Consider the following 22,463-nt stretch of genomic DNA (forward strand, 5'->3'; position numbering starts at 1 on the left):
CAACTGTATAATATGCCATAGGAAAGGGGTCATGGCAGAAAGGAACCACTAAGATAAGGGACAGATAAGGGACAGAATAACAGAATAAATAAAAAAATGAAGCGTCAGGATGTTCAATTAATATTCTTGCTTTACACAACAGTAAAAGTGAACTCCACAAAAGCAAAGGAACCCGAATTGTAATAAGGGGAAAATGCGGACATCTCTAGATGGAATATGTTTGAAAAATTGGCAGTAGTGTTTGTCCGAACATTGGGCAAATCTGCAAATTGCATTTCGTCATCCGCCCCCCCAAAAAACACACTAAAACGACAGGCGACAACATGTCAAATGTCTCATTAGGTTTTCTTACAGTTTCCATCCTAAAAGACGATTTCTCTTACAAAAGGTGCTGCGTGCGGGGGGTAAGCAAAATATCATGCTTGTCCCTGAAATATACCACCATATAAAGATTATGGATGTTTTGTTTTTAATATTTCAAAGCTTCTCATGAATACATCCCGTTTCTGATACTGGGGTGATCCAGAGGCTATCCTGGGCGCTACAGGAGACAACCGGCCCGCCATCAGAGTCGGACTCCGACCTCGCCGCGGTTTAATTATCTATTTATATTTTTCACGAGTTCCTTATGTTACTTTGGAGTATTGTACTATAATATCGATAAATATAGATAAATATAGACTAAACCACAGGTAAAATCCCGATATAGTAACCATCACGTCACGATCTTTCCAGAAATACACACGGGACTCTCGACGCAGTAAATTTGCCGAGCTTTGACACTGAAAGTTAAACCCTTTTTTTTTAAAACCCATTACGGTACCCTAGAGACATAATGAAGTGTGTAATAGCAGGAGGCAACGTGAAAGGTAATTATGAAGGAGTTCTGTCATACTTGAGAAATTACGGTTATTCAGTTATCATTTGGCTGTGATTGTAGCTTGCGGTAGATTGTCTAATTGGGCCTGATTAAGTCATTCATTCATTCAGGTAAAAGTCTAAATATAAAAAGCTATAATTATTTCGTAAAATAACCTATAATTAATCAATCTGTCGTTAGTGAAGGAACGGTCGGACTGTCCCTGACATATTTTCTTCATGGGTGTATATACTGTATAAGCCCTGTGCTTTTCTGTCGGCAGTCTTTGGGAAAACAATTCATGCCCTTGCACGGATTGGTGAGGAACTGTGGCTGGACCCGTTGGAAAAAGGAGTAAGTACCGCTGTCACAGTGATCCGAGTCTGGACCATTCCCCAGAATTAAAAAATACAATTGAGTGTTTCCGGCCTCTAGTCTTGTAGCTCATCTTTCAGAGAAAGCTCACCGGTCAGCTCTGCAGCGCCAGAGATGGTTTTGTGCAAATCTACCGAGTTGCAGATGCGTGTAGTGTGGGTTATCAGCCATGTGTATCAACAGGGCTTTTTGACGGCTAATACTGAAACTCTTGGGCTCACAGGGATACCTCTGTTATACAGTATATATAATATATATTTCACGTTTCCTACTTGTAATCAGTTCTCCTAAAATGTGTAGCAGATTTCATGTGCCTTTAAATGACCACATACATTGTAAACCACTTTAGTGGACCTAATTCATTTTGAAAGTTGAACTGTAAATCTGACTGCAACATTATTACATTATAGTTATAATTTAACATTATAATTAATTCAGCACTGTGTTTAATGCTCATTTGTTTATCGTTTTCCTAAAAATGAGACCTGCTCTTCAGTGCACAGGTGGTCTGTACTCTGAGTTAAATCAGAAAAGTACTGATACAGTAGGTTCTAGAAGGGAACTTTAAGGAACCATTGCCTGTATTTTGATCTATATTCGTTAACCTGATTCCTCATATTTGTCAAGTTCTCAAATCTATTGGAAACAGCAGGTCCAATTTACGCTAGAATTCTATTTTTTTTAAAAAATGCATACATTTTATTCAACATTGAATGCATTTGTCCTGACGTGAACAAAGTGCATTTCAGTATGGAGGTTTCTGTATTCAATATGGAGCGCTCCTGCCTTCAGCTCTGTCTTCCTTCTCTTCCCTGCGACTCTCTGCAGCTGGCGGTGAGGTCAGTGAATTCCTCCCACTCCGCGTACGGCTGCTTCCTGTTTTCCCCTCTCTTCTTCCAGCACTACAGCCGCGGGGCTCAGACGCCGTCGGCCGCAAAAGATGAGAAGCCGTTTCTGAAGTGCAAACTGAGCACAAAGGTACAGACAGCACACAGAATCTTCTCAAACCCCGCAGACAGAGGGCAGATTGCAAATGAAAGCAGGCCATTGGTCCCGTCTGGTTTATCTAGTTTCTAATACGTGAGCACTAAAAGGATTTTTAATCCAGCCGACCCCTGAAGGAAGACGGGGTATCTTCTGCCACAGTGGCTGGACCGCTTCTTCCACTGACTCAGTCACGGTGTTGATCTTGATAGCTTGTCTTCCTTCAAATGCAGTTGGAAACAATGTATAACTATGAAGTCCAGGCAGACTCCTGTAAAGCTGTGGGATGATATTACCGAGTCTTCAGTAGACCATGGATCACTTGTTGTCCATAATGTGCGTGGGCAGTAAAAATAGACTGAAAATAAAAGTAAATGAAAGGGTCAAGTAAAAGTCTCCAGGGTTTAAATGCCAAGGCTGTTAGGCAGGACTGAGAGCCACGGAGCTGCAGACTACAAATCACTTTAAATGATGGGGAGTTGTGAATGAATATTATTATCATCATAAGAAATGTGTGCCTTTTGTTAAAAATATCATTGCAGATACAAAGCAGATGAAAATAAGTCTTTACCAGCACAGAGACAGGGATGCTGGGAAAGCGAGTGGAGAGTTCAAAGCCTAAAAGCATGAAATCTGTCTTTGAGGTCCCCTTGCAAAAGACAGGAAGACATTAAGACACATATAGGTGAAGCCAGTTTCAGCAGAGAGCCACAGGTGATAGTGCTGCTCTGAAAGAGGAGGTCCTGCTCTCAGAGTGGGCTCAGGCTGCCACAGCATGCTGTGGAAAATGGCAGTCTTGGTCGTTGTTGAGTGAAAAAAGTTTAAAAATTGAAAAATTGACAAGATGTGTACAAAAAGGCTTGTTTGATCTCCAGGTTAACAGTCAGTGAATCTGAACAGATCAGGTTCAGTCTGAACATGGACAGTAGGTGACCGGGCAGCTCCGAATTGTTAAATAAATAGTAGATACACGATGGGCTGCAGCAGGGGTCAGGAGGGCTAGGAGAAAGACTGATTCACTAATTATTCTTGCACTGGGCTCTTCTTTGTGCAGACATGCCAACGTGTTTTTAAGAAAATCTGGAAGAAGTGGAAAAAATATTTTGTTTGCAACACGGCAAACATTGTTTTCAAACGTTTTGTAAACATTTGAAAGTCTTTACAGTGGGGCTTGAAGCGTGCAACGCAGAACTCAAATATTCAGTAACACAAACCCTATGATTTTCTTTTGGTGTAAGACTTATATACAACAATTTTCTTTAAAACAAGCTACAATGCTTGTGTAGGTGATATTGTTTTAACTTGACTGCTAAATAAATAGCTGGTTTTATGCACTATTTCATACAAAAACTTAAAGCATTAAGTCATCTACTCAGTCTGACTTCAGTCACTCATCTCTTTAAAATATATTTTCAGTCTCATATCACGGGGAATCTCTGTTAGTTTGCTATCATTGCATTGAGTTGCTATTGTATACAGTACATCCTACTGACTCTACTTTTCAAAGGTATACACAATGTTCTCCTTTAATAATTTTGAATGATAAAAGGGTCATACTGATAATATACCTATTATTGTATTGACAATTTATCTATATAAAACATAACAACATTTGAAATCACGAAGAGGACTTCATAATTAACATTTATCAGACTTCTTTAGGTCTTTATCCTCAGCAGCAATCATAAAGATGTACATCGGCACCCATTGACACATCTAGTATGTGTGAGACTGCAGACTGTCCAGTGCAGTGCTATATTTTGTGAAGGCCAGTTGGTTTTCTTTCATTTCAGACAGTACTGCCTATCTTCCGGTGCTTGGCCACCATCGAAAGAAATGTGGAGAGGTGCAACATTTCCATTAACTGTCCTGGCACCCGAGTGATGTTCCAGTTTTTCTGCAAGCATGGTAGGTGGAGTTGTTCTATAATTTGGGCTGACCTGCTTCAAGAGTTGCGATGACCTGACAAATAAACAGTGGTTGAAATATAGAACTGCTTTGGTTTGTTTTATTAGAATGTTGAAAGTTCTTTTGTGGTGGCATTATATAAAGTGATCTAAAGAACTGAGCATTGTGTATCTGTAGAAGCATGATGCCTTTTGGGAGGGGGGAACACAAAGGTTCAGGGAGGGTTTAGTGATTTTCTGATTGAAATTGGACTACAAGCTACAAAACCTTGAATTTGGGCAACACAGACAATTATGGGCAGAATTTTGCATAACATTTGTATATAAATGGCTGAATGAAAGAAGCAGTTATTAAAGCAGTTTTCGCCAATGAATATGAATGAGCTTTGTAATTTTATGTCCATAAATAGAAGAGAAACTAAGTCAGAATAGAATCTCTGATTTGGTTCTACCAAATAGCCCTAAACTACTAAACTACTACTACTACTAAACTACTACTAAACTTGTGGATTCAAGACTTTTTATATAAACTATAAAATAAACTTTATAGGGGGCAAAATCCCCAAAAACATCCTAGATGGTTTTTTTTTATTTTAGCGAACTGCTTAAGATACAAACATTAGGGGGCAGTGTGTCCTTTGCTGTAATTGTATTTTACATCACACAGTTTCATTTTGTGTGGTGTTTTCTCTGTTGGCCTTATATATAACAAAATAAAAACAGTGTAGATAGGGAAGAACAAATGCCTATTACTTAGGAAGAAACACATTTTTGGATACCTCCACCCCTTAAGGTTAGAAGTTTTTTTTTGTAATCCCAGATTTTGAATTTCTGATTATTCATCTTCTTGGGAACATGTATGTCTATTAAAACATGTCCTGTCAAACCATCTGCCTCTTGTTACATTGAAGACTCCTCATCCTGAGCTCCTTGCATCCCAGAGCAGCGCTCTGTTCATAGTGATGCTCTCACAGGCTCCCAGCAAACCACAGGGGGTACTGTTAGCTGTCTAGCATCTAGCATACCAGAGATGACTACAAGCTCAACACTGCAGATACTGCATCATCCGTTAGGCTATAGGGTGGCACAGTGGTGCATAAGTTTGCATTGTTTCCTTGCAGCACTGGAACCCTGGGTTCAATTCTAGACATGGGATGCTGTTCTTCTTGTGTTCATGTGGGTTTCCTCCAGGTGGTCCAGTTTCCTCCCACAGTCCAAAGACACTTAGGCTATTCCAGTCAAAGCTGACTGCTGGGCCACACTGTTCTCAGAATAGAGCCATTTGCAACCCGAGCCCATTGTAAGGTTTACTATACTATTAACATACATTTGGAAAGTCCCATCTGGCTGCTGTGCAGTTTACCATTTGCAGAGTCAATAACTTTGCATGCTTATGAATTGTGTTGCAGGTATTACCAAAACTTATAATCTGGGTTACCAAGAGTGCGAGTCTCTTCAGGCTGTGTTTTCCACGCATCTCTGTCCAAATGTGCTGAAGGCACAGTCCAGGTACAAATAAAACACCTGACTTCCGTCTGCACAGGGAGAAGCAAGGGCTAAATCAAGTCTTTATACGGAGTGTGTATGCACAATATTTTTTTAGAGCCATCATTTAAGATCTGGTTGAGAAAATAATTAAATGTAAATAAAAAATAAATATTTACAGAAATTCTCAGATGTACAGATGGGTGAAGGCAGGCAATCCAATTTTGCAAATAACAACTTCTTAATAGGCTCCTCTGTATTTTAAGCTCTAAGTATTTGAAGGGTGGTTATACAATATTTGAATATCACTTTTAATTGACAGCTTCCATCCCTCAGTGAGTTTAGAATAAAATGTGAAACAAAATCTGTGTGTAAACAGACACAAATGACAGTGTTACTAGTTCAACGAGTTACAGCTTCATAAAAAGCTAACCCAACCCTCTCTCCTTACTGATTTCATTAGACTTCTGGGTGGCATTGTGACGCATTTTCCAGTTTCTCAAGAAGAAATTACTTTGACGGTGACTGCCGAGAAGGTGAACATCAAAAATTACTGTGAAGAGGAGATGGGTGAGAATCTACCTGAATCATCTTTTCAAACCAGGAAATTCAGTAGAGCTTTTGATCACAGGCTTGTCTGTGCTTCACTCTTAAGTTATGGTCTTGATAGTGTCTCATCCATATCACTTTATGACACCGTATGAATAAGGAAAACCATTTAAATTGCTAAGAGAAAGAAAGGACAGTGTAATACATGTCTATAATACAAAGTATTATCCATTTTTTAAAACTTCTGATTTTCATATTGTGTATTCTAGACAAGTTTAAAAGCATAGTTTTCTTTGAGTGATATAAAACTTTGAAAGATCTGTGTTGGAGCCTTTCTTTAGCCATACAGACTAGTGTCGGGTGTTTTCTTTGGGTGACCTCATGGCTGCAGACAGACTGAAGGTGATGCACACCGAAGTGTCTCTTCACCCAGATGAGTTTGACTACTTCCAGGTCAGCGTGGACTCAGAAATAACCTTTTGCCTGAAGGAGCTGAGGGTGAGACGATATTTTGGCATGGCTGCCAGCTGTCAAGTCAAATGATTTGCACTGTGGTGTGGGGTTTTTATTGGGGTTTATTCGCGGAACTAGACCTGCGTGTTCAGTACAAGCTGTGTCCTATCATGTAGCAAACGGCCTCAAGCCCAACAAGAAGCTGTATTAAAGAGCCGTGGGGCTGAACTTTTTGTTAACCCCTCATTTCTGGGAATGCTGAAATCTCAGCTGTAAAAGGATGGTCTGAATGTTCCCATGGTTTAATTTACAAGTTAGCAGGTAAGGACAGAAGGCCGCATACATGTGAGAGGAGGCAATTGGGCCCATCTTGCTCATTTGGCAGCTTAGCAACTGAGTCAAGCTTAAATTCCATCCATCTGCTTCTTGAAGAGTCCAGAGTTTGCGTTTTAAACACCTGGATGGGATGGGTCATTTCCACCTTCTAAATGCCTTCCGTTTCAGTTTCCGGTTGCGATCCTGTGTCCTGGTTTTGCTTTTTTAAGATTTATTTTGATTTCTTATTTCTAATTGAGTACAAAAACACGTCAAACGTACATGAAGAATATTAAGTCAACAAGTACATATGAAACATACTGTGCAAATCACACATTAACAACAAACAAGCTAGAACAGATAAGGTCTACAATAACATAATGGAAAAACAACTCCTGCGTGAGTGTTATTGTTTCTAGACTGCAGAGATTTAGATCCATTAACCAGTCCATATGTGTACTGGAGTCATTCTTTTTTTTCTAATTTTATATTTTTTGTGGTATGGTAGCCAGAACTGACCACAGTCTTCCACCCAAGGTCTTTGCAGAAGCACTGCGAAGCCTGACACAAAACTTCTCTTAATTTTAGTCCCGTTAATTCCAGACTTTTTGCTAAGTGAGTTTTTATCTAAACAGTTTCTGATTTCAAATTAACGTTTGGGTGGTATTTGGGCCAAGTAGCTCCACCAAAATGATGGATGAGTGGCACAAGGGCTAGGCCTTGTGGTGCTGACACTTTAGTCATCCTGGAAGAAGCAATGAATCATGGGCCGAGCAGCCAGAGAGAAACTGGAAAATCCACATGGGTAGGGAGAAAGCAGAAAAAATAGTTGGTGATTCAATATTTTATAGCTGTTATCTTTTTATATTGTTCTGTTTCTTAAAGTTAAAAAACTTTGTTACTTAGATCTTAATTCTTAATGACTTCCAGTAAAACAGTTGGCATCAATTTGCATGACCTGACAATACAGAGTGTACCAGGACAGCACGTTCATTCCACAGAATAGGTGTTATGTAGACTGGAAAAGCTCACTTTGTACAACCCATAGATTAAAATGACTGGAGTGGGAGGCAACTAAGATACTGTCAGGCAAGCTGCCTTTATATAACTCAGCTGTCAGAGTGAGTTACAGGGCCTGTAAAGGGCTACATGCTGCCAATACGTTTAAGTTTGAAGAGTAGCCATGGCACATCGCACAAGGCTGGGCTCTTCGTGTGCACTCGCCATACCCTGACAACATGCAAGGCCAATCAACTGCTTTCTGAGCTCAGGCCCAGGAAACGAGAACAGAGCAGATCAGAGCAGGCTCATGAAGGAATCGAAGGAATGAATTAGATTCTCTTTTTGTTTCAATGCCAGTTCTTAATGATATTCTCTGAGACTTACATCAACACTGTGTAATTCTTTGCTAATAGCGCCCAGATGCTTCTCTTTCGTGCCACTCCATGTAACAGCATAATCCAGGCTTTAGAATTTACATTGACACTGATATCCACTTTTATCCACAGTAACCTACAGAGGTTACTATTACAAATTGTTTTACATATACTTTTGTTAATACTGGGTACACTACTTTACTGATGTGTACTTACCTATGAACCCAGCACTCTCCAGTTTGAACTCTTGAGCTCTTACCACTATTCCACATTATTACTGTATTTTTGATCAACTTTCAGCAGGCTAAAGAACAATGATATTTGTTTTCCAAATAGATCCATCTCTACCAAAACCAAGCTGTTCCGGGTTAGTTTTAAACCAGATTAATCTTACTAATAAGCTCTGAAGTATTTAAAGGAGCTAACTACAATATTTTCATATTTTCTGCAAGATCGTATTTCCTAAAGTGATTTTTTTGGGAGCCAAAGCCTTGATGCTCAAAAATTAACTTGGATTTCGGAGAGCAAATGTATCCTGTTGGTCTTTCTCTCTTTCTCCCCCTTCCCTGTGCTGTAATAATGACATGTCTCTGTTTTTCTAGGGCTTGCTGGCATTTGCTGAGTCCCATGCGTTATCCATGTCCATCCACTTTGGAGCATCGGGAAAGTAGGGCACTATGTAGTCTTTTTGAGTTATAGCTATGAAGGAAGTAGAAAAATATAAGTGCACTTCCACCACCACACAGTGGGCTGTACTGCCAGACCTCCACTAGTGTGTCCTGGGTGTGCCAGCTTTGCGGTAGAGCCTGTCTCTGCCTTATCAGTTCCCAGTGTGGGCACAGGCTGGCAGCGTGTCACTCTGAAGGACCTTGCTGAGTCTTGTGTGCTTTGTAGAAGTCACTGAGTCTGCATATGAGGTCGTGTCTAAAGTCAGGGATAGTGAATACAGAGACAGTGTAGAATTTCACTGGATTAGAACAGCCCTTCAAAAGGGTTTTACAGTAATCAGTCCTTAAGGAATGCAGATTTAGCGCTGCGTTCCAGAGCTTTCTGAGCTATTCCATTGGCCAGCTTTGCATGGGATTGCGAATGTGTGGGACGAAGTTGGTGCCACCAGTCCATTGCTGGGCTAATTCAAGTGTATTCATTTTTTATTGAGAATTAACAACAATGCAAGTATGAAATATGAAACAAATTCCTGAATATGGGAATCCTCTGCCCAGTTTGGTAATGGCAAGGGCTTGCATTGCTTCAGTAAACCAGGGCAGAACCTTTCTTACTTTTTCTTCGTTGCTGGGACAGCACCTCCCGAAACTGTTCACCTCGCCCTCCGATTCCCTTACTGCCGCAGCAGTGTCAGCCTAGCGGTGAACTCAACTCTCATTTCTACAGAGGCTCACTCAAGCTCGAATGAGCCTGGAACTTCATCAGACTTGACTTCATGACAAAAGCATCCACAGCTGCTCCATACGGAAGGAGTGTTGGTGACCTGTGTGTCTTTCCTTCCTTGCAGACCCGTGGCCTTCAGAATTGAGGACATGGTGCTGGAGGCAACCGTGGTGCTGGCAACTCTGACCGATGCCACGAGCAGAGCTGCCTCCCAGAGCACTGGTGTCCACAGTCAGGCTGAAGGCTTGTACAGGTACAGCTTGCTAGATCTCTATTAGTTTAGTGATCAGCTGTTTGTAACCCATCAGAGTCAACTGTAGGGTAATCAGCCACAGGTTCTTCTGGTTTTCCTGGATCAAACATTGGCTGAATTTAGTCTTTTTTTCCTGATCTCTAGCCACCAATGGAAAATGTCTAAATGAATGGATGACGGTGTAGGGTGGGAGATCACGTGTATACTAAGTTTCAGCTTATTGGTATGATTTTGCAGATTTGGTCTCGCAAATGCCTCAACTGTGTAACAGACATTTTAAGGGAGATTTAAAATATTTGCACATAATAAATATAATACATAAAAACGTTGATGTAAAACACAAATACACTGAATATTGCTCCTTAAAAAATCTTTTAAAGTGTATTGATAAATAATAAAGAGAGGACTGGTTTTGGTAGAGCAGACCACATGCAAACCATATAGAATATATGTACATAGTAAACACACAAACCAAATAACACAAATTTCCAAATAGAACTGTATTATGACTGCTTATTGTGAAACCTCACGGTGAATGAAACGAAAATGTGTTTTATAGAGCAGGGCAGCAAAAAAGTGTGTTCTAGAAAACTTAGAAATCAAAATTCCAGGTGCCAAGGCAAGCTTTGGTCAGCTCCTTAAAATACCTCGCATAACATCAAATACTCTGATGCTCTTCAACTGGTGGCAGACAGTACTGGTCTGACTACATCAGAGTGAAGCCATGTGGATTATGAGGTATAATGCATCCTAATCAGGCAGCTGAGGTACTGTACCTGCCAGCGAATCACAGCTGTGCTGCTGGTGCAGTTTGCTAAAAGACTGTATACCCACCACACAGCCGTCCAGCCACAGACGAAATGATGTCACTAGCTCTTTCCAGGCTAGTTCCTGTGTGATTTATCTGGTCTTGGACCATGAAGAGGTTCGGACCGAGCACAGCTGGCTCACTGTGGCATGTGGAACTCCTGGGTTGCTTGCCCCTGCCTGTGTAGCCCAACAGCATCTGCTGTAGAAGTTCAAGTAGGGAGCTGCGTCAGCATGCGTAGGCTGCAAAGGAACAAGTAAAGGTTTATTCCATGCTGAAAAGAGAAGAGACACAACGTTTCGGCCGTGGAGCCTTCTTTGGGTATCCTTTGTCTTTTCCTTTGCAGAATCTGCTATAGTCCAGTGAATTCCAAGAAATGAATATGCCCTAGAAATATTGCTCACTCGTCTCTGTGTCTAACATTGCTTTTTCCAATGTTAGCTTGTAAAGGTATTTCTCTCTAGCGTGTGAGGCTAAGTATACTATACTTTCTCTCTGAAACAGCAGTGAAAGTTTTTAATTACTGCCTAAACTGCTGTGGAGTACACAACTCTTTCTAACAACCTCCATCGTTACCTTAATCATCCCACCTCCCAGCTCAAAACCTGAGTTACTCTATTACTACCAGACTCCTTTTCTGCAATAGGTAGTTAATTGGAGCTTGTTTGTGCCAAAATACTTTCGATTCTGTTTACACAAACTAATGTAAAATGATTGAACTGAAGCTATGAGGCTTTTGAAATACAGGAGATTCTGTTTATGCTTTACATATTATATCAAGCAAAAGAAAAAAAAAAGAAACTTCAACAACTTAAAAAATAATACAGCATCAATAATTACTGATTGTTAAGACTTGCACAGTCATTATTGTTCACAATGATTCCCTTCCTTTTCTAAATACCATCGACCTGAGGCTTCTCTTCCTCTCCATTGTTGTATAACAATATATAAACAAAATAAACAAGAGGGCAGACATACAGAAATAATAGCTTCAGTATAGTACAGGTGTGGAGTCTGGCTGTGTGACAGCAGGCTGTGTCATTTAACAGAAGGATAAGTAATTGCAGCCATGCAGTCTTGGAATTAGGCCAGCTACAGCACAGGGCTCTGGGGTGGTTCCAGAGAGGAGGAGTATCTTACACATTATACACGCATTTGGACTGGCACTCTCTCAGACCCTGAATGTCACGTGTCCCGTCAGAGTCGCCCACAGACACTGCCACACACAAACCCCAAGCTTTCAGGCAGCTGCATAAATGTGAGGAGACAAAAAGCTTACAAGTGACAGGAGACCATTGGCGCATCATACTGCTTTGGCTTCAAGCAGAGAATTGATTGCAATCATCAAGTCATTTTCTGAAAGATTACAGGCTATCATTGGGATAGCTCTGTTTCAAACACCCTGCAACTCTTCTTGTGAAGAGGGGCTTCCTGTTATCAAATGTTAATGCATTTTCTCTCTGTTTCCCTTTGCATCCTTGTGTCCTAGTTCCTAAACAGGATTTATATATATATAAAAAACAAAATCAGATTAGTAACAAAAAACATTTTGATTTGGAAGATATTTGCCTGCCATGCCACCATTCAGTAATTATCAGTCATTATTTTGTTTAGCCCTGCTTTTGTACAAAAGACAATATAGATTATCTTTTACCTTTTTAAAAATTCTTTATGCTGTGTTCCTCATGGCAAAAATACAGCCCTGAAACACACAGATGGAACACTCTGAGTTGTTTGTCCAGACAAGTGGTACACGATAAGGCAGCATTCCTCGTATCGGGCACAGCCCAGAAGATTCTATCCTCGTTTAAAACAAAACAATGAAAAGCCAGGGGTTATCAGAACTATGGTTATACGAGTGTGCATCTCTTTCCACAGGGCCTCGCATAGCAATTACAGTCTGTGCCCGCGTGCATAATTGCACAAAATGTTCTTCCAGGTTTCCTTTTCATAAAGTTGCTCAGATCTAATTTCAGCTTAGAAAATACAAAAGGAATCTGAATGACTCAGTTACTCAGTAATGCTAAAAAATTCAGTTTGACTTTGCTTCCTAACCTTTGCGATTACACTCCAGCTGCCAGGAAAAAGACAAAGTCGGAATGAAACCCCAGGTAGTCCCAAGCAGTCGTTCCTGCAGCGTTGTGGCCAGCATGAACGTTCAGTAAGGCAGCAAGCTGAATCAGAATCCCACTGTAATGATCAGCTTACATTGAGGGGCGCCACCAAGTGGGCCATGGGGCTGTGCTCAAGAGCTCATTGCTTTACAGCTGCTGTGACCCCCCTGCTGCAGAGGGGCAGGGCGGCTGGCTGGGCACCACCGCTGGCGAGGGCGTAGTGGCAGTGGACACGAGCGCGCCGGCCCCTGCTCCGCCGGGGAACGAGCCCGAGCTGGTCCCCTCGAGCCAGGGCAGCCCCGTCTCGACCGGGAGGGTGTGGCTGAGAGACCTGGCCGGCCGCGGAGAAGGTGCCCCAGAGATACAGGAGGGTATGGCCTCCGCTAAGGTGAGAATCTGCCACCCGCTCGGCCTTCCATTCTGCTGTTGCCACGTAGTTTCTGGACGCGGGAAGGTCCATGTTGAACCCGGGGAGATCCAGGGGGACAATGTGTCCTTGGAGTAGGAGAGAAAAACAGCTGGCACTGATGGGACACGCCTGAAAGCCGTGGTTGGCTGGGTGCCACACGAGCCCTGTCAAAAATATTTTTGTTCCGTTGTATGAAAAAAAACAACCAAGGGGTTGTAAATTTCAAAGATTGGAAGGGAGCAGCAATAGCTGTGCAGGACAGAAGAGGGAAGAGACTGCACCAGTTGCAGAGGCCTGCCTTGCTCACACTGTGGTCTTTGGAGGGTGTGGGACGGCTTTGAGACCGTAGAGTTAACTGCCCTGTCCTCATGAGGCTGCCAGGCCCAGTCCTGTGTGTTTGCCTTCAGAAGCAGTTTTCCCTCCACGCTCATATTCCAGGGCTCTAATCGTGGTTAATATTTGTGTGTTGCCGTCACATAGTCTTCAGTAAAAGCAAAGAAGCCAGGATTCACAAATCAAATTATTTTGTGTTGTTTCAGCAGTATTTCTGGTTGTAGAGGATACAGGATTTATTCCCCAAATTTAAGGCACAACAAAATTCTGTAAATGGAAGGTCAGTATAAAATATATAGAAGTCAAAGAATATATAGAATTTGCTAAACTTCTCCTTCTGGATATATTCAGAGTAGTATATCTATAGACTGGAGATGATTTAATATTGAGTGTTTTATTTTCAAGTTGTCATAAGGCACACACATTTAGAAAACGGAATGTCCCTTCACTCCAAGATCAATTTTTATATGCGCTTCGAGGAGAAAATTGTGATTTGTTCTTCTGTCGGCTTCAGTACTAAGATAGATAAAACCGGCGATCTAATGAATAATAAGCACTGTGATGAAAATGACTTGTTTCAGTGTCACTCTCTATTTAAATTTGCATTATATATGAGACGTCTGCTCACTGGCGGGTCGGTTTAGGGTTGCATTGACACTGAAGTTTGAGTTCTTATGCAAATGCAAGCGAGTTGATTGAAGTGTCTTGAGAGACACCCACACATTGTGTCTTTGCAGCTGAAAGGAAACATACTGTACAGCAAAATACCCGTGAGCATAAATCCATACCGCAGACAACTCTCTTCTCCGACGTCTTCAAGCATCTGGCAGGCCCACGTCCCAGACACGTTACACTGATGCCGTGACTCAGATCAGTGAGGCCGATGACTCTGCAGAGTGTAGAGGGGAGATGAGTGTTACCAGAGGTACCAGAGACAGCGGATCAGATCTACCACACACTTTACACATATGAACCTTAGCTACCTCATAGCTGCCCTCTCTGATGTTTACAACTACTTGTCAAGAGTGGCAGCTTCCCGAGGCAACTCAAGAAGCGGTCGTGTCAGCTGCCTTCTCAGTCGAAGAGCACCAAGTGGAGTGTGAACCAGTGTTCCCACAGGCACCTGCCTTCCTGTTTGCCTCAGCTGGAGTCTATTTTAACATGACTGGTGTCCTCCATGATTTAGTTGCCTCTTCCTTTCTGCACCCTTTTGTCTCGCTAATTGTCCAGAGCTGTAAACAGCTGGGTGCCTGGGGAAAAATTAGGAATGAGTCACAGAGCAGGAAAAAACAGCAGGACAGCAACAACTCGAGACAGCGTCTTCTCTGATAACATCACCTTCCAAACCTGTGCTGACTACCTCCAGCACCAGTAATGAGCACTTTCGCATGTTAGTTCATTTCGCAGGCAGATATGAACTTTGAAAAGAAGCCTAGCCACAAGAGCAGGAATGAGACGGCAGACTGGGCTACTCAATATTCTGGATATTATTAAACATCAATACAAGACGAAGCCAGAAGAGACTTTTCTGTTACTGTTAGTGATGACGTTCCAGCAACACAGCACCTACAGCAGGGTTTTCAGGGGTGCATCTCCAGCACTTTCCTGGCACCAAAAAGTTTCAGTCAGGTGTTTTTGTGAAGGGAGCCTTCCCATACTTTTTCAGTCACAGAGCTTCAGCATATCAAAATGAGCACACAAATCCCCCAACCCTCCAGACCGTGCTGCAGAAAAGGCAGGGTTTTATAAACGAAATCTTTACCAATTTAATCACCTGTTGCCAAATATTCCTTGATAATCCTTGTTAATCCTTAATCTCAGATGAGTCATCAGAATACTCACTGTAATCTAGTTTTATTTTTTATAACATCTGCATATTTTAGCCTACAGGTTTTTGTAAACTTGCTGTTGGACATAATGCTGTGAGATACACATAGAGCAGCACTGTGTGATCTAAGGCTGTGATTAAGCGTTTAGCCAGGAACACAGTGTGCAGTATCTTACATCATGATCTTGAATGGTGTTCTTTGCAGTGCAGTTCTGTTTTCAATTTCTCACTTTCCTTCATCCTGGACTTTCTGCCCAAGGTCTTTTGGCATGTTGAAGGTGTTACAGGTACACTTTCTGCTTTGGGAGGTGTTACGTGTTTTGATAGGGTATGGATTGCAGCCCTAATCTCGCATCGTGCTCGTTCTGTATCTCTGTCCCTTCCCCACAGCCTCAGTGCACTTCACTGTCTGTTGGGGTTCGGTTTTCTTTCCTTTGCCTTCTTTTTTACATTTCTCGAGGTGTTTTGACTTGGAGTCTATTTTAGACTCCAGAATTCTATGTGCAGATACAAACTATTCCTAAATGTGACTATTAAATATTTGGATAGTAGCTCTCAGTTTTAAAGTCATTTTTTTTTCCTGAAGATCAAATGATAAAAACAATGCTTAGGAACCAAAGCTTAATGTTGGTTTAATTGACCTTGAAATCGAACATTTCTCAAGGTAGCTGCTGCAGGTTTTCTTAGATGTCTTTTACCTGGAAGTTATTAGTGAGTGCTGGCTAGGCTGTGCTGTTTAAACCTCAGTCCTAGTGTGACAGAACTGAACTGTAGCTGCCAATTACCCACGTGCTGTAATAGAGAACATCTCTCGCTGACCTCTGACCCTGTTTTCCCCACTCATTCTGTTCTGCACTTTTGGACTTCTGTTGAGGGCATATAGGAATATTGACTTAGTGTTTCCCGCAGATAATTTTCAAGGATGAAAAATAAAAACAGGGAAAATGCCTCAAAGCAAAAAAACAGGTCCTCTCCCTTTTTTCTTAACAGCTTTCAGAAAGAAAAAACTGCTAGTCACCACACTGATAATAGATTTTAACCTTTATCTTCTGCAGTTTTTCCATATTTCTTTGTTGATTACCTTGATAAAGTCATCATAATAGCACATTTTGCATGTTTTTTTTTCTAAGATAATAAGAGTTCATATGTTCAAGTTGATTTAAATTCCAAAAATATTAAGTATGAAAAAGAAATCTTTTCTTAAAGCTGCTTTGGTTTTATGGAACCAGTAAAATGTCTCGGAAAACAAGAGGGAAAACTATAAAAAGGGAAAGTCTAAATGCTGCTAAAAGAACATACATTGTGAATAAACTGAAAGATTAGATGAGGAAAAGCAGAGTGTGACATTTCCTGTTTCCCCGTGTCGAGTCCGTGCTCGTTAACGCCGGTGCCGTTTTGTGCTGCAGTTCTCCTCCCTGCTCTTTGGGGCGCTGTTGAGTCAACCGAAGGACACCTCCGCGCCAGAGGAACCTCCTCTGGTGTACGCCAGCGACCACGAGGAATAGCCAGCAGAGGACAAGACCCAGCCCCCTGTCCATTCTGACAGCAAGCGCGCATCAAGCGGGCCACACTGGCTGAGTAACGCACACCCTGAACACAGGACTGTACATCCCGCATCTGCTGATGAACTGGGCTTTTGGTGGGTTGCTGGTGCATTACTGGTCAGGCTGGGAAGGGTCTTTCAGATTTAAGTCACAACACTCTTCTTTTTGCTGAAAGCTGTGTCTGCAAATCCAGTTCTGGGCCAGAAGACAAAGGCTGACATTTCTGACAAATTTCAACTAGGATGTGCTAGGAAATCTTTTGAAAAACTCTGTGGGTCTCGGCTGGAGTTTTCCGAAACCAGTAGTGCTGGATATTTTTGTAGCTGTTTTTATTGGCTGGCATTATAAAATAGAGCACGCCAGTTCCCAGAGAGGCTCAGTTACAGTTACAGTCTTGGGCAGAAATGGCTTTTCTTGTGAAAAGGTTCAGCACGAATGGTTCAGCGTTAATGAAACCAAGAACGTGCTTTGTTGTACGAAAGCTGGTAGTTTCCAGGTCAGCGACTTGTAAACATTCTTGGTGGCAAAGCTAAATGTGTAAGAGACACAAGTGACTGCACTAAAATAATCCCCTTGTTAAACATCTTGACAAGAATTATTGGCACAAACACTAGTCGCTATTGACAAACATTGTCTGCAGTGTACTTTTATATATATATATCACTTTCTTGGCCTGGTCCCTCCGGGGATAGAAACAAGCTTTCTGTACATAGCTCTGTAATTAAGCACCACACCATTAGGTGAGTATATTGGCAGACATGTAATTAATTTTTAGACAGAGTCATAATTGCCTGTTTCCAACCAAATCCAGTTTCTAACCTCTGAAGCGATAGTCCAGACCACGATGATTTCTCACTTTTGTGTTAACAACATGGCCAAAATGGCAACCATCTGCAGAAAGGAGCTGTTTCCTGTGAAAACGTCTTCCGATTTTCTCAACTAATAGTGTTGTTTATGTTGTTGTTGTTTCTGTTACTTCTGTTGTACCAACAGCATGTTATTTAAAAAAATAATTTATCGGTTAAAATAAATTTTGAATATGAGCATTATCCACTGACTCTTAAAAGTTTTGTCAAATTCATGGCAGGTTGAAGGTTCAGCCCACCGACAGAAGTGTTTGCTTGAACACAGTACTTTGTGTGTTTCAGAAGATTCACACCCAAGGTAGTTCACAATTGCAAGAGAAATTCTGTAGGTTCTGTCAGTTCAACCCTTGTGTAGAACTTACATAAAGTCTTTGAAATCGTCACTAGCATTTTACGGTTGTCTCTCACTGACCTTTTCCTTCAAGTGATGACGTGTTTCGAGGCTTCATGCTGCTATAACCTTCAGGTATTTGAAAGGAGAACATTTTAATACTGCCCCCCATGTTCTGGATGAGTTTTACACAGAGCTAAAGGCTTAGAATGCAGGCAGTTTTAATACACAGCACTGCATTAAAGTACCCAGCTGTTACTGAAAGATTTCTGGCTGTAGGCACTGCAACCAGGTATTTGTGTTGCCTGGCACATACTGTAAGCAAAATTGAGGAATGTGCAGCAGCTGACCACAAAGGATTGGCTCAAAGAGTTCAAAATAAAAAAATGTTTAGGGGGCAGAGTGCCTGGACTGGGAGGTCAGGCTATGGCTGTGCTTCTGTGCCGCCAATGTGCTGAAAGAGCTAGCATGCCCAGCTGTACATAGCTAGTGCTGCACCAGAGTACCGGAATAGACAATCCCTGGTCAACACTAAACGTTTTGTGAAAAATACCCCCAAAAGTTCATTTTTACTCTATAAAACTGTCAAGAATTAACATGCCACCAAGTGAAGGTGGAATTGCTTGATCTCACTGCATGAGACACAAAGTAGTTCACCAGATTTTCATTTATTTGTACTATTTTTCCTGCTTATATTCTTGTTAGATTTCCATGAACTGGTCTCATCATGAGTGGTAAATGTGTATTTGTTGACTTGCAGTTGGATTAAAACTGTAAAGCACATTTAAAAGGACACGTTTCTGCATGTAATTAATTTGATTAGCTACAACACTACATCGAGACAGCTAAAAATTACAGGTGTGAGAACACATCATGTAGCCAATGTCTGCCAAAATCTAGAGCAGTATTGTGATTTTTTTTCTTACAAAAACAATTCAGTAAATCTCTCATGCCAGCTATTGCTGATCATTATAGCAAGGGGGACAGGGTGTCCTCCTATGTTTCCAGAAAAACCACTGGAAAACTGCTTTTTTTCTGTAATGTACCCTCATGAAATTGAAAAAAAAAATTGCAGTGGACAGAAACAAAAAGCTTCAACGGCATTTAGTATAAATACTATATTTTTTATTTAAATATTTTACAGCTCTTTAAACATTTACAGAAAACTATTCCTGCATTATTGCATTGTACAGAACGAAAAGCATGTGCCGTCCTCCTACAACACTGCCTCCATAAGAGAGTAAGAAACATCTCCATCGCAGAAGTGCCCTCTGGAAGTCACACACGGAGTCTTTGAGAAACGGCATGACATTCTGCCACGGGAGACGAGGACAGGACAGTTTTGCCAAGGTGGCTGCTTGAAAGATAGAATAAGGTAGGTCTTAAGGCTGATATGGTGCATGCCAAGCTCCTCCAACACTTCTTATCCACCACATCAAACCGAACTGGTTTCAGATGGAGGGGTGAAAACACAAAACCCAGGGAGAAGGGGTGTGTAACAACAGGGGCAAGATAATTTTTATATCTAATAATTTTATATAGTATTTTTATACTCGCTATCACTGCATGCTTGATGCTTCTGGGAGGTATTTCAATTGATGTTCCTATTCTTGATTTGGTAGTTAACTTTGCTTAAATATTAAATTAGTCACCCCCAATATTAAAATGCCCACATTGGGTTTTCAGATTAAAGTACTAATAACTGCAGTCCCTCCCACCTTATGTTTTGTATGGCTTCTCTCATCTTAAAACATCGTTGACTCAGAAGCCCCTTGGGAATAAATGCTACTAGATATGAAATCCAAGTTACAGGATTATGGAACTTCTACAGTCCATATTTTTAAAAAGTATTTACACTAGAACATTCAGGGGCTTGGCTTACATTTCTCTTCCAGCCCAAACCCAGTTGTATAGTTCAGCTAATTCACAGAACTACTACAGAGGGCAGAAAGCAGTCCCCAGCCTGAGCACCAGTTTGCAGAAAAGCAAACCGCAGAAGGAGACACCACATTAACAAAGACAGCTACTCATGCAGAGAGACTTGATACGGGTATGAACGTGGTCACCTAGCTTCATAATTCTTACCCAGAACTTTTTTTGCAGTTCAAGGAAAATACAAAAAAACCCAACAACAATGCAGCACATACTTAAAGTGAACACAAGCTTTAAAACACTGCATTTTACTTTGATGAAAACCACTTCAGGTTAAAACACCATCTTCTTTTCTCTGTTCTTTGTATTTGGGTACATCAGTTTTCTGATGGGCATGACCAACTTTAAAATGCACAGCAGTCACCATAATTAGAAGGAGTGTGCCATTCACGCTTAATTATGGCTTACCTTACCTACTTTGGTTTCATTCTAGAAAAGAGAAAGCAAACTCTAGACTCCCATGTTCTCATCTCGGACACAGACGGGAGTACCGCAGCTCCCGTTCACCACAGCCGCTTATGAATGAACTGATCCGTCAGTGGCTCTGGGCCCCTTGGTTAAAGTTTGTGCGCAGACAGCATTATAGAAAGAAGAAAACAAAAAGCAGAGAGCTACCAGATATGTTCAGAACAAAGAAACAGGCAGCAAACTATGCATTAAATAAGTAAAGCAGGTTTCTTTATAGTACAGTATTGCTGTATATTTGAAAAATGATGAAATGTCAGATGTGAAGAAGTGAGGGCAAAGCACATCTTTGGTGCGCCTGCATCTCAAACACCACACAGAGGTACAGGAGGAAGAGGATGTCTCAGTCCGCCGCCCAGTTCCCAGCCAGAATTTGCCAACGCACCTATCCTATTTACTTATGGCAGCATTATGGTCTCTTTGATTAGGTTTGAAATTTTCTAGAGGATCTTCATATGAAGAGAGGATTTGGTTAATTGGACATGCACCTCACCCTCCTGGCAGCTCTTCATCAATTGAACTGAATCTACAGACACAAAGAGGATCATCACTGCCTAAAGCGAGCAGCACCTCAAACGAGATGAGTCCTCTTCCACTTCAAGTAGGACTGGAGCTTTGTGTCAGTGGATTAAAAGTAGGGTGTGTTAAAATATCTGCTTAAGGCTACATGGCATTAATGGCCATCATTTTAAAAGGTCCCTTTGTAAAATTCCATGGTTAGCAATACTGGTGTGGAGATTCCTTTTCTCACGATCACCGTTTACAACCAAAGCACTGACTGATCTAAGAAAAATGAACGTTTAGAATCTGCGTTGCTCAATTATATTTCTGCTCCACCACTACAAGCGTTTCCCTTTTCTAAACAGCATAATGTTCAAAACGATCCGAACTCACTACGCTATCTATTAAATCCATGTAAAGGATGTTGTGTGTGACTGCTTCTACAAATTTCTACTTTGACTACTTCAAATTTCTATAGTCTGAGATAAAAGCATATGACTTGTTCCAATCTAAATGACAGAACCCCTCTTCAGGACTAGTTTGGAAACAATTCTCTTACTATTCCATATATTCTGACAATATGACAATGACATTTTCACTAAATGAAGATCAGTTACAGTAGACTTGATAGGACGTTTGGATATCTCCAGCAATTTAATTGTTTTTAACCTAGGGGCTAGAATTTACTGGTGGTCAGTCTTCTCTAAGAGAAGCAGTCTGTAGTTTAACTGGGCAGCACACAGTTTCAGAAGGCAAGAACAGATGGCAATGCCAGTACAGGAATAGTCAATGAAATAATTTTCTTGGTTTCACTAGTAAAAAGCTCAAGAACAACAAAAAAGATAAAAAATAATGCCTGTTACAAGCATGACGAGCAATTTAAATAAAGTAAAATTGACATGTACATAGTACATGTAAACGTTGAATTTGTTTAAATTACAAAATCAAAAGCTGCACAGAACGTTATGCAAATACACAGTACAAATCTATAGCACAAAAAACAATTCAATAATCCTGATGCCTGACATGTGAAAGTAAGAGTAACACTAAAAAAATGTTAGACAACCTTTCACAAACATGTTACCTGAATCATACAGAGAGGTTTGTTTATAAAAGATGGCTTTAGGAAATTTCATATCAGGGACATGCTGTATGCTTTATATCTGGGTGGAACAACATATGTACAAGAGGCATTAATGTCTCTTCACATTGCTGTACTGTTGAACTGTGGAATCAATTCAGTTTTTCTATAACAAAATGTTATAAAAATAAACCTTTATTAATTATTCATATGACCTAACATATCTCCGATGTAAGCATTCACAGATGCTAGGATTATTCTTGTGCGTTAATTGTACTTTTCTTAAAGATTATAAGAACAGATCAC

General features: G+C 41.0%; 1 protein-coding gene across 1 annotated transcript; it reads left to right on the plus strand.

Annotated features, from left to right (window-relative positions):
- The first annotated feature begins 835 nt into the window (after positions 1–835).
- Positions 836–16,942, plus strand: rad9b (RAD9 checkpoint clamp component B). The gene is made up of 11 exons (XM_088936123.1): positions 836–869; positions 1,143–1,213; positions 2,063–2,212; positions 4,012–4,126; positions 5,535–5,634; positions 6,074–6,180; positions 6,551–6,657; positions 8,906–8,970; positions 9,817–9,945; positions 13,021–13,255; positions 16,844–16,942. The coding sequence occupies exons 1-11, from the start codon at positions 836–838 to the stop codon at positions 16,940–16,942; spliced, it is 1,212 nt and encodes a 403-aa protein (XP_088792249.1).
- The last annotated feature ends 5,521 nt before the right edge of the window (positions 16,943–22,463 follow it).

The sequence above is a fragment of the Atractosteus spatula genome, chromosome 17 (assembly GCF_055471065.1).
Source record: "Atractosteus spatula isolate fAtrSpa1 chromosome 17, fAtrSpa1.hap1, whole genome shotgun sequence".
Lineage (NCBI taxonomy): Eukaryota > Metazoa > Chordata > Actinopteri > Semionotiformes > Lepisosteidae > Atractosteus > Atractosteus spatula.